Genomic DNA, 17,581 nt, shown 5'->3' with positions numbered 1-17,581 from the left:
CCAAATTGGCACAGAAATGGACCCGAATGCTTAATTTTTGTAGTTTCCTCATGTTTTTGCAAAAGGAAAGAGAAGATTGAGCGAAGTTTCCTAAGTAGATCCTAAAGAAAAAGATCAAGATTAGGTAACATTCCGTTTCAGATTTTTTGTGTAAATGTACACCTGTGACTCTCGTTATAAAGTTGAAGAGAACAAGGACATTGTTTCGTAACGTATTTTATTAAAAAGAGCTAGTTTAATTTCATTAATAATTCTTTATTCACAAACATTATTGGCTGAGATACTAAATAGTAGCTAACGGTTTGAGTCACAGATAAAAACTTTACTCATGACACGAAACCTAAATTTAATTTGGTAAATCTAATGACACTATAATTATTTTTATAATACTGGACTTCTAATCGATTTGACCAGTAAGTAGCTATAACCTATACAAAACCATAATACTGATTTGGCCATCTAAAATAGCAAGCTACGTTTATAGCGCCATTTCAAAGGCACAATTCACTCTGAATCATTTCAGGAACGATCGTAGAATCAAAACGAACCTGTAAGTGACAGTTAAAGGGCTATTTCCCTTGCACAGATTGGCTCATAGCTCCCTGTTATAGCTGCCGAAATTACTGATATACCTATTTAAGATGGCACTCAACTATTATGGTTTGGTTGCTGTGCAAATATATCTTTGACCCAACAATATTTAAAAAAGCCTTCAATATCAAATCTTCTCGAAGAAAGAAATCGGAGATGTTGCGACAGCCAGATTTATTTCGATAAATAAATCCCTAATAACTTTACGGACACGGCTATTGGATCAATTTGACTTACAGAAAATAATTTCATCAGATCAATGCATACAGTTTCATAATACCTAATATCATTGGCGAAGGAGCGAGCTGAGATTTTTTCCGGGTGAAATTGAATCTTTGCTGAATTATTTATTTCATTGCCTATTTTCGCTTTTGTGTCAATGTTATTAGTTGATGTATTGGCTCGATTTTGTACGGTAATGTATGCCAGAGTGGAAATAAAAGAGTTAAACTGGCACAAGGTATCACTTAGGCTCTGATGGACTGTCGGTATTGAGTTACCGGCGGGAGGGCTCAATGAATGGGATCCTTGCCTCTGTAAATGCTCTTTGTTTAACATTGTTTTGGAGTTCACTAAACTAGTTTGAAACTTAACTGGAACATAACAGGATATTTGTAATGGATATGTCGGAGGGCCTTGGTAAAAAGGCCATTAGATATTTTTAATGTACCTACTCGTACATATTCAAGTTTTTAATATCGAACTTAACTGTAAATTAATTCTGTTGAAAATTATTGTAACCTCATTTAATTTTTAGTTGATGATTACATAAGTTTGGTTATTATTAAATGCATTTTAAATAATAAACTACATTAGATTCTTACTAAAACGCCTTTATAACCATAATGTCTATAATATAGTACAAAATACCTACATAGCTCCTCATCGATAAATAATTGACACTGTAATTTTTATTATATACCTAGCTGTACAAACTAAATCTATGAAGAAAATACTAGTAGTAGCTATACAGTATACAGGGTGGCCCTGTAGGTTGAGCATCGTAGATTATGAACTACTCGTGGTCGCAGACAAAGACCGCTTCAGCAAGGACTCATAAATCACCCTGTACCGTCACTTATTTCAGATTTATGTACAGAATATGTAGTTTACTCAAACATTTGGTATTATAACCGTAGTCCTTTCCACTTTGCTGTATTTATCTGCTTAATTTTTTTCCCTTGCTTATCGCTAGGTATATATCGTCCACAAAACCGCAAAAACTGTATGCGTTATTTGTCGCTGTATCCATGTATTTTGTGCGTTGTGTAATATTTATCTGTTGCACAGTTAGCGTTGTCAGACTCTACCACTGTTCGGAAATTGTCATAATAAGTTCTCTCTCTCTCTCTCAGCCTTCCGTAGTCCACTGTTGGACATAGGCCTCTCCTAACGATCGCCACCCCAAACGGTCACCCGCCATCTGCATCCAGCGGCTTCCCGCTACCTTCCGCAGATCATCAGACCAACGGGTTGGGGGGCGACCGACACGCCGTTTGCCGACACGGGGTCTCCACTCCAGAACCTTTCTACTCCATCGGTCGTCGGCTCTGCGGGCTACGTGGCCAGCCCATTGCCACTTCAGCGTGCTAATCCTTTTGGCTAATAAGTTAAGCACTTTCTAATTAATAACAATCACAGTGCGGAGCGTTGAGTAATGATGACAAATTTCAGCACACTTCAAACTTTTAGTAAAGTTTGTGGTAGTACTGGCACATAAAATAAAAATTATTGAGTTTATGAAAATGAAAAACAATGAGCTATTGCCCTGAATTTTACCTGATTATAATTTCTACTATGATTGAATAGGATTACCTAGAATACTTTCAAATTTTTCAGTTAACGCTGAGTTTTCGTCCCATTAATCAGCTTCAGTTGACAGAATTCGTCAACTTTTTATTTCAGCTGCAACAGATGAAAATGACGGGGCAAGCGAGTTCGTGCTGCACGTTTACTACATCAGATTACGTTTTTCAGTATATAAAAGTACTCAATACTACTCATTACTCAATCATTTATTGCATCCATCCATCTATGTAGGTATGAAGTTGTAGGATATTCGTATTTGTATAGTCCTACGGCACCATAGAGGCGAAGAGGGTCTCCTTTAACGTCCGCCACATCCAAATTTTTGATAATATGCCTCATTTTCATGTTGTAAGTAATATTTGCGATTATAGAAAGTAAGTGGTGCGAGGCGCAGGGCCGGCGACATATTTGAAACTTTGCCACCATCTATTTCTGCCGCGGCCGTCACGTAAACAAGCCAGTATTCTCACTGGATAATAATATACAACTATCTTCTTTTATATTTAAAAACAATTTAGAAGTATGACTCCACTGCTACTAAAAAAGCTGTAGCTAATTACCGTTTTTACTACTTTACAAGACGCGAGTACGCAAGATCTCACTACAACTACAAAACACTACGTCATCATCATACGCCTTAAATTACTACATAATTATTATACATCTACGATCTGCGTCCAATTTGCGGATGACTAAAAAAATTCCTTCAACAACCTCATTCTCTTGGCTAACAAAAGATGATTGACAGTGAGATATCATGGAGCATGGAGAATAATTTCCGTAGAATAGAGGATGCTGGCTGAAAGAGCGATGAGACGTCACGAAAGAAAAAGAAAATTTCACGGTGTGAGTTGCGCGGCACGTCGCCTGCGCAGTACTCGCCACGCCGCCCGCGCTATATCGCTGATTGAATATTTGAATTAAGAACACTTTTGAATTACGAACGATTTTCCATTGACAGCTGATGAAAAAGTTGGCGCGAAACTCCCGTGTGTGGATCGGTTTTGTGTGAAGTGTAGAGTTGTTTTGTTTCGTCATTAGTTCTTTACGTATGTTGTAAAGTGTGGTGGCGGTGTGACATAGTTTTTCAGGAGAAGATTCGTGGACTGAAACTCGGTGCTCTTTTCTTTTCAGTGTACTGAATGTGTAAATTCCGTGCGTTAGTAGTGATTAGAAAGAAATGTGATAAAATATTAGTTTTTGCACTGATTTAATAACCATAGTACTAATGCTTGTGTTTTTAGGAAAGATTCGACCCTGACCTGAAATAACGTAAGAATAAATTGTTTGACGGTATCATACATTATCAAAAATAGTCGATTGTCTAACAGCTTATTCTTTTTAACTGATAGATTTATCTTGAATTCACATTTTTTGTATAATATTATAATATTATTACTTGTACTTATCAACGTAATTTAACATTTAATGTTTATTAAACGAAGTATTCATAAATATTTTGAAAGAATTTCCCGAGCCGTAATAAAATAACGTTATCCTTCTTATTTATTTACTGATTCAATTGAGTTTATCCTCGGACATGGAGGAATCTTCAGGGAGTCATTTAACGTTATTTATGCTATCCCAAATAAATATTTGCCATGCTGTTTACTTACTGTTATTGTGTACATTGTAATTCTGTATAGGGCATGCGTGGGCTTATTAATTTACGTAACACATAACGCAATACATATTTTATTTAAAGGTTCTAATAACCCGTCACTTCAAATATTAGTTAGATTGATTAAAACCAACCTAATCACAAAACAACTGAAATGTAAGTCGAAAAAGTGAATCAGCGCCATCTGTGAGCTTTCACGGGAACTGCAAGTAGCTGAAGTAATGTTGCCGATCATCGAAGGGGTGGAGGGTGCGACGATGAGCGTGACCCACCAGCGGAGGAGCCGGCGCGACCGCGTGGTCACGGCCGAGGTGCGAGCCGTGCGGCGCCGCCGGGGGTGGACTGTTGTTGGCTCAGAAACTAGGTGAGTCTACCGCTAGATGGCAGTGTTCGGTTTTTTTCAGTTTCAGCGTGGAAGTGAAAAATATAAGGGGATGTTTGTTCTCTTGCCATGTTGTTCTATAAAAATAGGTATTAAAAGTTATGCATTTTTTATAGTTAAGTACTACTACTTAGTAGCTACCAACGTTAGTATCATGTATCAAGTCTGTAGTAATAGTTTCAGTAAGTATTTTTTAATGAAATACTTAATTTCGTTAATTGTAATTCCGTAATGCAATGTATTTCTGTATTAACGTATTATCTAGGTAGGTACCTACATCGTACCAAGTAAGTTCGGACGTATTGTCGAAGTGAGGCCTATTCAAATATTGAATTTTTGGTATTTAACAAGTAGGAAATCCCATAGCTTCACGGGTCAATAAAATGAAGGAAGGATGGAAGGTCAATTTATTATCATTTAAATTTACTATGGAAAATTAACGGTATTATAATGTTTGATGTACATATTTTTTTATCTGAAGGTCTGTTAAAGCTGCTTATTTGACTGAAACTATTCTAGTTTTTTTTTTGCATTAGGTTTTGATCCTCAATTTCATACATAAGCTTTATAGTTATTTGTGAAATTCAAACGAATGCACATTAAATATAGACAAGTGATTAATACCTTTTAAGGATATAAAAAAATATATACCATTTTTGTATAAATAATATATTTATGTATACAATTTAGGTTACTAATTCAGGAAGCCTTTTTGTAACGATTTTGGTATAGCCTGGAGGCTACTTCGCCCTGGTTCATAATTGCCAATTAGTGAGGGTAGGTACGAAACGCCAGCCTGTAGCCTGTATTTCAATTCTGAATTATACATTTATATTATTACCGGTACTTTTAGTATTAATTGCGTTGAGTAGTATGCATAAGTTGATTAAATTAAGCATAAACATCCATACTTACAAACATTGGCGTATACTTTACTATTAGTAGGATTAGATTTTCTTAAATGTCGGGCGATACATTTCAGTAAACTAAAACCTAGTTAACTAAAGCTTTAACTTCAAAAGCCAGCCACAAATTTTAATTAAGTAGCTGAGTACCTGGTTAGTATACAGGATGTTGCAAAAGTGATGTAGTCAATAGGGTGTCAACACGCCTAACAGCTTTTGTTTTACCTATTTTGAAAATTCATACTTAAGTCCTAGAACAAATTAAAGTAGTGACAATGACGCTTTGGGTCTCCCCCTTTCGGCATATTATATACCCTTTTAGGTAAGAGCCCACGTATCCGAATCGTACGTATCGGACCAAACGGACTTTCATAAATGTATGGAGAAACGGCGCCGGCAATGCCGCAGAAGTGGACGGACTTGTGAGAATTTCTATAGGTACAAATAATACTGAATGCGATGCGTCCGTTGTGTACGATGCCGAATGATGGACGCTTACCTTTTTGTAACACCCTGTATATACCTACCTAATAATATATAATTTTCATTAGGTTCCTTGTCACCCTATATGATGTGCTCTAGCTGTAACTGTTTTAAGTTAGCTTTTGCCACTTTACAGACCCCTTAGCATGAATTTTCATCGTGAACGTGACGTAAAATTACTCGATGAATTTTGTAGGGAAATTTTAGTTCTGCTACCGACCGCCAGGGGTGCTGTTCATATTTTCGTACAAAATTACTCGATGAATTTCACGTCACGTTCACGATGAAAATTCATGCTAAGGGGTCTGCTGTCTCTAGGTACTTAACAGAGTTGAAAAAATAATCAAAATGTTTAATTAATTTGTTTCTTAATCTATCCGTTATTTTTTTTATAAATAGATACTGATTGAGAAGGTTAAATATAAGTTAAATAAAAAAAATTATGTTCACATAAATGTACTTATTTAGTTGTGTGCACTTACATGCAGAACCTACACCGGCATAATATTTCGTAGCACGCATTGCTTGCAGATTTTCTGAGAAAAGCCAGCTCGTGACTAGAATCTAGAATCCTTTGCGGCATGAGCCAGAAAAATCCTAGGACACCTTTACCAGAAGGTAAATTTTATGCAGACTGTCGATCCCCTATATTTGCACTTCCTTGCCTAATATTTTACATTAGACTTGAGCTTACACTATTTTTTCACCATACAATATTTATTTTGTTGACCCATAATTGTGTTAAATTACCCCCAAAGTCTCCATTGATCAATGACGTCACATTTTGCTAGCCGCAACTCGAGCGCGGTGAAAGAAAGAAAGAAGAAAATGAATTTATTTCAAACACACACTGAATCAACAGAAACAAAAGAAAGTAAATAAAAACGTACGTGCGTGTTCAGCACCGGGAAGCTACACTCACGCTTGATGCTATGGTAGGCCATAGCGCTGGTTTGCAGCTAAAACCCTGGGTGAAGTCAAGGACTGACTTGACTGACGGTGCATTACCCAGCGAAAATAATATCCTGTTTAAAAAAAGTTTTGTTGGATATAAATTAATGTAAAACTAAAATAAATTATATATACTTTAATAAATAAATAAGTAACAGGCGAACCCCCTAGGCACTTCATTACAGGGGTCAAGATCATTTATATGTTTAGACACTTGGGTATAAGGTATAAGTAATTATATTTATTTTACTTAAAACGGAATGTTTTAAGCCAAATAATTAATAAGATTATAAATGAGACTTTTGGACGGAAAACGGGTCGTACGGGTATAAAATGTTTACCTTTTTGATCGTACCTACTATATTTGTATTTATAATTTTCCTGGCACGAGGAGGCAGATGAGTTATCTTCTTATACTTTTCCTTCTACCACGGCATTTCATATAATATTTTACATGTTAGATAAATATAAAACAAGCAAACTTTCAGGCTATAAATAGTGATTCTACGAATCAAAATTATATTATTAGGTAAATATACGTTTGAGAACGACGTAACGGATTTTGAAATAAATAGCTTTAATTGATAAAGTGATTCAAAAGAAAGCTATTTTATATTTAAATACAGGGTACCTAAATAATAAATAAGTCATTCTCACAGCGTGCGCGGTCAAGCAAAGTAATCACAAGAACAAGAAACTATCAACAAATAGCTTGGTGAAATAAATCACAACTTTAGGTACCAGTAGCGTAAGTACAACTTTGAAATATGGAAGTTGGGCGCTCCCGTAACTTTCACACAAGTATGCTGTAGTCTAGCCGCTGCATTGCATTCTGAGTAATGAGTCAGCTTTGAACTAGGTTGGGAGACACAGGTGCCCTTTACAGGCAATGTTCCGTTTTAAGGTAAGCGTCCAGCTATTGGTATCGTAAGTATCGGACCAAACGGATTTTCATGAATGTATGGAGAAACGGCGTCGGCAATGCCACAATCACAAGTACCTACTTTTAAATCCTTGCCCCAGCCTAACCAAAACCAAGCCTACCGCATAGAGTGTATTTTAAAATCCAAGTCTTGGTAAGTATTTTGCTTTTCGCACGTGAGGCGAAATAAAGAAAAGCACATTATAATATAAGTATTATAGTCGTCATACTCTCATAGAAAAAGTTATATACCTATGTACGTTTTGTATAAATATGTACCTATATTCTAGATATTGACACATTTTACGGCTTGGTTGTAACAGATATAACGATAAAATGAATTTTCAGGCAGTAAACTATTACTGTCAGCGAATAAACAATTTACTCTAGTGCATTTTTACTGCTGCGACAATTAACTACATTTACAGCCAGTGTTGTGAGAAACTGAAGTATTTTATTCACTTCGAGACTGGATTCGATTTTTAATACTAGGACTTGTTAATAAATTACTCAGAGCCTTTCGAGTTAGCTATGTGTCTTTCGAGTCTTTTGTTTTTTGAGTTATGAACATGGACAGTTTTATAAATTATATGAAACTGAGTGATTTTATATAATCACCCATCTTTTTAAATGTAAATTGGACAGAAGTTCGTTATTTTTCTAAAATGACTTTATGATAACATTTTTGTAGGTTGATATAAGTAACAACCTGAGTAACTTGCGGGGTTACTCAGCTAACACTCGGGTTCCCAGAAATTGCTAAAGGTCTATTTAATAACACTTCACGATTTGAGTCTATTACAACCCTAATCACAACCCTGCCTTAGATCGATAGATATGTGTTTCATGATCTTTATTTCTACACCAATAAAATAACATCGAAAGGTCAAACTTTGACACGTTTACACATAAGGTTTAAATTATTATGGAATTTTATATTTGTCAAGGGGAAGACTGAACCAACAACCAACCCAATGATACCTAATTCGAATTAATATTCATGATGATTCTATTTTTTTTATTTCAAAATTCTAACCCTTACATCAAATCGTATTGTAAATTAACAACAAGGTTAAAATTCACTTTGAAACACATGAGTTTCGACTCAGTAAGTCAGTAAAAAAGAAATTCGTATATCACATTGTCAATTTATGCCCATTGTAGAGTGTCAAAAAGCTCTATGAATTTGGGGGTTAGTATATAGGTACAGTGCGACAAACTTAGGGTAACGTAACGTACCTAGGGACATTTTCGACTACCCCAACTTTGAATGAAGCTATCGCAGCGTACAACTAAGATATTAATGTGAAATTTTCTTTATTCGGTAGGATATATAATCTATTATCACTAGTATTTGTGCTAAAGCTTTAGTGTGGCCAGATTTTATTAAATTAAGATAAAAGTAAAAATGCTTGTTTTGACCCAAGGTACGTTACACGTTTGTACCTTGGGACACTGTTTCCTATAGCTTTGTACTATGGAAAATGCAAACATCTAAATAACGTCTTATATCTCTGTTCTTATTGATTTACTGCATCTCTCTTCTGTCTAGTTTCACTCTGGCACTAATAAGAACAGAGATATAAGGCGTTATTTAGATGTTTGCATTTTCCATAGTACAAAGCCATAGGAAACAGTGTCCCAAGGTACAAATTTAATCGTGTCCCAAGGTACAAAAAAGTAATATTTAACCAAAATTTAAATATTTTTATTTTTAATTAATAGGAATCTTTCAGATAATTGCCATGTCATAAAATTAAATAACTGAAAAGTTATACGTGACATCCATGTCTTTTTTTTGAGCATGCCTCAATGAGATAAAGCAACACAAAAAACTATACAAAAGCTACTTTTGACTCCAAAAAACTTCATATTGTCTTCACCACACACTCAATGCTGGTCTGATCACGAGACTCACTAGTTTTGCCAAGCGAGTAAAATACTATGCCTAGGGTAGAATTTTAATGTGTTTATTTAGCCGGTTTTTAAAATACAATCAATGTCCCGAGGTACAAGCGTCCCAAGGTACGTTACGTTACCCTATCTGTTCCGGTGAGAACGAACTAAATTGATTCATATCTCTTTCTTCTTCTTATAGTTTCTCTCCATCATTGAAGGTTGGCAGTCAGCTCTTTGCAGCGCTCTCTATTCCTGGCTGTTTTAAATAATTCTTCCACGGTTTTTACACCGGTCCACTCTTTGATGTTGCACAGCCACGTCAATTTTCTCCTTCCAGGCCTTCTCTTTCCTTCCACTTTGCCCATTATTATGGTATGTAGCAGCTGGTATCGTTTATTACGCAAAACGTGTCCTAAGTAGGCTACTTTGCGCTGCTTAATGGTACGCACGAGTTCCACTTGCTTATGCATTCGTTTCAGAACTTCGACATTGGTGACATATCTCTTTACTTACTAATAAATTATATATTGATATAGATTAGATGGGTTTATAAAACCGCAAGGGCGAATTACCACTTTGGGCAAACTTAAAATCTTATAGATTGAAGAAATATTATACATTTATGGGAGCTGTCACCGGAATAGATACGTTTTCACTGTAGTTAAGATTAGGTACTTATACTTTATAAAAAAAAACCTTCGGATAGATTAAGCTAATGAAGTAACCATTTCCGTAGTCATGATACATTTCACTTCGACTTCGACAATGCAACCTTGTGCAGAATAAAGCCTCGTGCCGATTTAATAACAGTAATGGATGCAGAGTATGATGAGAATGACAACGGAGGTTCGTGTGTATGTTTGTATGTAACTTTTTGTATGGAAGAAAAATGAAATTGCTTTTTGAGATGAGCTCGAGCATGTTTTATTAGCCGACCTTATAAATAAAGCGCGAGGTTTCTCGGTCATCTTTATGTTTTCGTAAATAATTTAGAGTTTCTGTTATATTTTATAAGTATGCAATAATCGAAGTAATATATCACGGATACCTAGGAACGTAGGTCTCTCTCTCTCTCTCTCTCTCTCTCAGCCTTCCGTAGTCCACTGTTGGACATAGGCCTCTCCTAACGATCGCCACCCCAAACGGTCACCCGCCATCTGCATCCAGCGGCTTCCCGCTACCTTCCGCAGATCATCAGACCAACGGGTTGGGGGGCGACCGACACGCCGTTTGCCGACACGGGGTCTCCACTCCAGAACCTTTCTACTCCAGCGGTCGTCGGCTCTGCGGGCTACGTGGCCAGCCCATTGCCATTTCAGCGTGCTAATCCTTTTGGCTATGTCGGTAACTTTAGTTCTCCTGCGGATTTCTTCATTACGAATCCTATCCTAGCCCTTTCCATAGCACGCTGAGCAACTCTGAGCTTGTGGATAAGCCCTTTGGTGAAGGAACGTAGGTACTGATCTTTTATAGTATAATTTCCAATAACTGGTATACATATTCTAGCAACGGGTTCAGATCCGGTAATCATGGGACAGACTCCACTAGTAAACACTTTTTAAATAAACTTCTCGTGCCTTTATAAACTTCAGCCTTTAGCTAATAACTTATTAAAATCTTGACCCAGATTTCAGGATTTTCGCTCAAGCAGCATCCACACCTAAATTCCAATGTACCACTTCACCTTTGATAAAATAACCGCAGATGCGTCACGGCGCTACTGTCGCGATCTTTTCAAATGTCTCTTCTGCGAGTAAGTGTTGGCATCTCGCCATCTTAAATTTAGATGACACACTCTAACCGTCTGTGCATAACGCGACCATAATGACGACAGACGGACCGGCTTATTCTGGTTACCCTGATGGTTTATGTATAATCATCATCATCTCAACCGATCACGTCGTCACTGCTGGGGCATGGACCTCTTTCCAATGAAGGAAGTCCACCACGCTGGCCAAGTGCGGGTTGATGGACCCAACACAAGCAAGCTTGAGCTGAGAGAGTTGTCTGGTAAAGTATACAAAAACGACTGTCAAATGTTTATGTATAAGTCTTATAACCTGTTATCTCTGACGAGGTCAATTGGTATATTTTTGGATAATGGATAACTTTTACAACCAGGGGATAACATTTTGGCATAGAACGCGGACACGATACCCAATGCCTTTTTGTGATAAATCTTTATTCATTAAAGAAAATTTTTGCAAAAATTAATGTAGAACGGAACCGTTGCCGTTGTGCACAAACGATTCATTTCACATAGACCCGCTCCATTTCGCTACGAAGTCCAATCGATATCGTTTCGATCTGAATAGAGTTTTTAACACTATCGCATCGTGACGAGAATAGAGCCGCTCGCTGGAACGATACATCCGCATTCGTCGCGCGAGTGCGTCGATCGGTATCGGTATTACCTCCCACATTGTCATAGTCATGACATTTTAGTTCTTACCCTAGGTATACGTAAATATCAATACAAAAATTTTCAAAATCTATAAAAAGAAAAATTGAGATTCCTGAACAAACATAATGCCTATAGAACGTAATACTCGTATGCTAAAAAAAGTTGCGATTTGAACCCTTCTTTCTTGGGGACCTATGTCACAAGAATCTATGTTACTTTTCCCGTCCAGTCATAAACATACCTGCTACTAATAAATAAACATGAATTTTTAACAGTTCTTTTTGTCGGAATGAGTCTGCAATGATTGTAACATCATGCTGTTATTTGGGGATTTTTAGGTAAAGTCAATTTCCAGATTGCATGCAAATATACATCAGGTTTAAAACTCGTTAACTATGTAGGATAAAAACAAAAATAAATGTGCATAACTGAATACAAAATGCATTTCCATAATGGAGGTATTGTGATTAAATTACCGAGGCGTATTTGCTGATACCGTGTAGTGTGCCGCATCGGGTGGGCTATTCTAAAACCTTTTGTTGAAAAATATTCAGGTGAATAAAAAAAACTATAGAATAGTATAGTTTAGATATAGGTTAGATAGTATAGTTTAGATATATATATATATACATGTTTTATTTATTTATTTTATTTATAGACACTTTATTGCATACTTAAAAAATAACATACACATACAAAATACAAATTAAGAAGATGTTAGTACACAAAGAAACTCAAAACTCAAACTCAAAATTTTTTATTCATCGTAAAAATATAAAATTTTCTGATGAACGTCAATTTTTACAAACTACTCTCCGTTCGGATAAGGGGGGCTCTTTCTGTCTAAGGAGAAGAACGGAGGCAAGAAACTCCTGAGCCATCTTTTCAAAAAAAGACTTAATACTAGTTAGTATACAGTACTTATAAGCTTAATAATAATAATTATAATAATATGAGCAGAGCTATATATATATATATATATATATATACTATTTATCACAGCCATGCATTAACGTCCTCTAAGTAATCATCAATTTTATAATAAGCTTTTTTAAAGAGTTTCTCTTTAATGTAACACTTAAACTTATTCTCTGGCATTTGAGTAACTTCTGTTGGAAGCTTATTATAAAATCGAATACAGTATCCTAAAAACGATTTATTAACTTTCGCTAGACGCATCGCTGGAAAAGCCAGCTTGTGCTTGTTCCTAGTATTAATGTCATGATTACTGCCGATTGTATCAAAAAATGAAATATTCTTTCGTAGGTACATACATTAAATTGGAAAAAATGAACTGACATGGAACTGTAAGGATGTTAATTTCTTTAAATAGTTCTCTCAATGAATCCCTGGAACCAAGTTTGTATATAGAGCGGATGGCTCTTTTCTGTAATACAAATATAGTTTCAATATCAGCTGCTCTACCCCAAAGCAAAATGCCATACGATAATAAGCTGTGGAAATAACTAAAGTAAACTAATCTGGCGGTTTCAACGTCGGTCAGTTGTCTAATTTTCCGTACAGCAAAAGCTGCGGAGCTCAACCTTCCAGCCAATTTTTCAATGTGAGGTCCCCACTGTAACTTTGAATCTATAGTCATCCCAAGAAAGACAGTATCATTAACTAGGTCCAATTTATTCCCATCAAAGGCGGGCTTATTGCCAAAAAGCAATTTCTTCCAGCCAAACCTCGGTTGGTGGAAAACTCTGGTAAATTTGTTATGTTCTTAACTTAAAAAACTTTAAGTAGATGTATTGTATTGTATTGTATTTATTATTCATAATATTCATTACATGCTTATTAACTTATTCATAATCTTCTTCTTAGCGTATCGGTGATAAACACCAGAGCTAGGGTTTGTCACCATTTAGATTAGAAGGATTCTCCAATATTCTTTAGCCAATGAATACCCAGGGTCCGTATCGAGGATAGAGTGTATTAGTTAGTCATAAAGCCTGCGATGATACATAATACGCCTTTTCTAGATTAATAGGAAAAATACTAGGTTAAAACAATATGTAGGTAACTGAAATCTAAAGCAACAATTTCCAATACACAAGAGGTCAAGAGTAACCGAAAGTTTGTACATAGGGAACAAATACGCAACTTTTTAATTGAATTAACCTCCAAATGTTTGCCTTTCCAAGTCGAATGAAAATCTGAAAACGCTTGCGGCACCCAAATATTTTAGTTGAGCGCACCTGTCGGGTGGATTCTAGTTCGACAAAACATAACGAACGAGAGCTTTTATACAATAGCAACGGGATAAATATCGTTTCTAGCGCAGCACCGCTTCGAGACTTAGCTATAGCGTATTTTATTAGCTAGACGATCGAATTGCGTAGTGGTTAGTGACCCTGACTACTGAGCCGAAGGTCCCGGGTTCGATTCCCGATTGGGGCAGATATTTGTTTAAACACAGATATTTTTTCGCAGGTCTTGGATGTGCCCGTAAAATGGCAATAGGCCCGCCCCCTATTACATTGGGACTAACATAACACTGGCGAGAAGTGGGTGCAGTAATGCACCTCTGCCTACCCCGCAAGGGAGTACATTATTACAAGGTGTGAGTGTTTGTTTGTTTATTAGCTAGAGTGACCCTCTGGAAACTAACAGCGTAATCTTCGGATAAACTTCTCCCAGTGAAGATGGGCCACAACTTGTAGTATGGTATGTTGGAACTTGGAACTATCTTATTAAATTATGCATCGCCCCAATTTATGTATGGGACCGGTGACCGGGACGCCCCGAATCTGCGTTTCGTGGCTCATACTTGTTTGTACCTAGTTTGGAGTAGAATGTAAGGTTTTGAGGAAATATAGGTACTTCATTTGTCATTAACCTGAATATTATTCTTGTTTAACTACGATAGTGTATAAATAAGTACTTTGTCTTTTTTTGTTGCTCCCGTAAAAAAATAAGAAAAAGCGAGTTGTGACTAATGTTCCTTAGTCTACAGACTCTTCTTATTGTGTATCATTATCTGTGTAACCCCAAGCTAAGTATTCCTTTTGTCTATTTTAAAATAATAACATTAATTGAGGTGCAGCTCATTTCTGACACTATACCCTAATACAACGTTGACAACTTAAAACATGAAGCTACTTTGCTCCGAACCCTGAAACTTTTTAAAACGTAAACTAAAGCTGAAATTCAGGGTTCTAAAGTTCAAAATACCCTTACGTATGAAGTCACGTTTGGCAATAAAATGTTTCTACGTAATGAACCAGACTCTACAATGCAAAGAGCAGAGCAGCATTTTACACAAAAATGGCAGAATATTTCATCGCGATTGTGACATAAATTAAAGCGTTTGAGGGGATTAACAGCTTTGACTTGGAACTTCGTCTGTTTGTTGCTGTTGGGTAAATGTTGTTGTTTTTTGTGTATAATGTTTTTAAATCCGTCTACGCTTTTCTAAAAGTCATCCTTATTGTCTATTCTTTTAGCGACTGCCGCTTGTCTGTCTGACTGATCCTTTCCCATGACCGACACGGTAAGAAGAAGAATATTTTTTATTAGTCTTGGGCTTGGGGTTGGATTTCTATATAATCATCAAATAAAAGTTATTAGGTGATTTAAATATCATTGGCAATGTTTTAGATTTTTATATAAATATAAATTTTCTTTGAATTATTAAAATATTGCTGTATACCTGTCATTAATCAATAATAATTCACTAGGAATTCTGCTGTAAGGTACCATCTGCTCTGCATCCGCTTATCAGCAGCAGTGCATTATTTGTTTGGCTGACGGAATATTTATATCTATTATATACTGTACAATTATTTACCAAGTAGTGTCTTTAATATTTAATTAGTTCTCTAAGAGTAGTAGCTGGTAGTGATAACTATAATTATATGTGTTGTTTTCCGCTACCCAAGGAAAACTATCAAGTTTATGTTATTTGTCAAGGAAATAATAAAAGGTAAGCGTGCAAAAGTTCCCATACAACATTTGTCACAACAAAATAAAACTTAAATATTATCCTTTAACAATGATAGAAACGGCAACAATGGTTTCAGTTAACTTTGAAATCATAACCAACTTCGCTCAGAAATATTAATATATAAATACTTAGTTGCAAACTTAAACTTTTCTGTGCTTTAGTGGATAGAATTAATATGAAACAATACAAATTATGTTACTTCGTTTGTTTTTTCTATTTTTGACGCTGTGATAACATAGTTCTGGAATTGATGTTATGGTCAGTTTCTGTATAGGTAAAATATCATGATTTATCATCATCATCATCATCATTTTCAGCCCGTATTTGCCCACTGCTGGGTATAAGTCTCTTCCCTATCACGTCATCTCTTCCGGTCTTGCGCGAGTCTAGTCCAGTGTCTAGTCAAGATGATGTGTGATAATGATGATCATGTCAACTCATGATTTAGATATATTAATAATTTTTATGTTTATAAAAATAGCGTCCTGCGTTTTATGTGGATGTTCGTGTAATGTATTCCTGCTTACACACTTACATTGAACAGGCCTTAATATATTTTTTCTTTATTCCAGGTAAGCGACCGACTATATTATAAATCTTCGTGAAAGGTAGAAGTACTACAAACTAGCTTTAATTTATGAAACGAAACGGGTTGTTGCAAAAATAGTAGTTATTGTAATTCAGAAAGAATGCTTGTCACTCCTCACTTTACATAGATAAATTAATTAATTATTACAATAATAATTCTTTACTCATGCTCTGAAAATGGGTCAAGAACATAAGACTTACCAAACGAGAGGGTAAAACAATTTCTTTGCATCCCTGAAACAACTTTTAAAGACTCTATTTTGATAGGAATATCCAGGCTCGAGCATTCTACTTTCGGGCCTGCAAATAAAGGTCTTTATAACTTTCTCATAAAGTGAAATGGCAAACGACTGACACTATGTTTCAACCTTAATTGTTTATCTAGCTTGTAAAGCCCCGATTAACTAAATCGATTTGATTAATTGGTTTGTGTCGGATCAAGGGTAGCAAAGTTTGTTATCTTAGTTCACCACGAATCCCAGGACTAAGTAAGTATAAAATAAACAAGGCATATTTCCGATGACGGCGGATTTGTTAGAGGTGTATTACTGGTTTAAATTATTAATAAGCAATTTTTAGGAAATTTTAAATGAAAGTTACAAAAAATATTAAATTATTTTGATTCTATGGAGGTACCATAATCGTTACCAATATTTTTTTCATGCTTTAGTTTGGAAAGTGTGAGTGAAAGATGAAAAAAGGTAAGTGATTTTTTATTTAAGCTTATTCCTTATTTGACTCATAATGTTACAGTGGTTATTTATTTTAGGTATTATTTCGAGAATCTGACTCTTCTTTAGACTTCAGCATAACGTTTGTCAAAGTAAAGGTAAGTAAAAAACGTTATTACAAAAGAGATTATAATTGTTATTGTCTTGTTCTACAGAAAAAATACAAAATTTACGGAATCCAGCAAAAGCACAAAGCAACTTAAAATGCAATTATATTATACAGTTAACAAAAACAAAACCTTTAAAATTGTTACAGTCAAGCAGTTCCTACAAAAATGTTGAATTTAGCTTCAAGCAGTGCAAACGGACGCTTCTACAAGCCTCTTGGGTACCCCGTCTCCTCGTA

General features: G+C 35.7%; 1 protein-coding gene across 2 annotated transcripts in view; it reads left to right on the top strand.

Annotated features, from left to right (window-relative positions):
• LOC119690398 (cAMP-specific 3',5'-cyclic phosphodiesterase-like) overlaps positions 1 to 17,581 on the top strand; it is a 168,686-nt gene extending 151,105 nt beyond the window's left edge. For both annotated transcript variants that reach the window (XR_005253580.2, XM_048629259.1), the window contains exon 3: positions 16,489 to 17,581. Coding sequence is in view for 1 of the 2 variants with exons in the window: in XM_048629259.1 (XP_048485216.1) it covers positions 16,489 to 16,492 (4 nt within the window). In the remaining variant the exon portion in view is untranslated. The remainder of the gene's footprint in view (positions 1 to 16,488) is intronic.

Source organism: Plutella xylostella, chromosome 22 (genome assembly GCF_932276165.1).
Source record: "Plutella xylostella chromosome 22, ilPluXylo3.1, whole genome shotgun sequence".
Taxonomy (NCBI): domain Eukaryota; kingdom Metazoa; phylum Arthropoda; class Insecta; order Lepidoptera; family Plutellidae; genus Plutella; species Plutella xylostella.
This window is presented reverse-complemented; position numbering and strand designations above follow the sequence as displayed.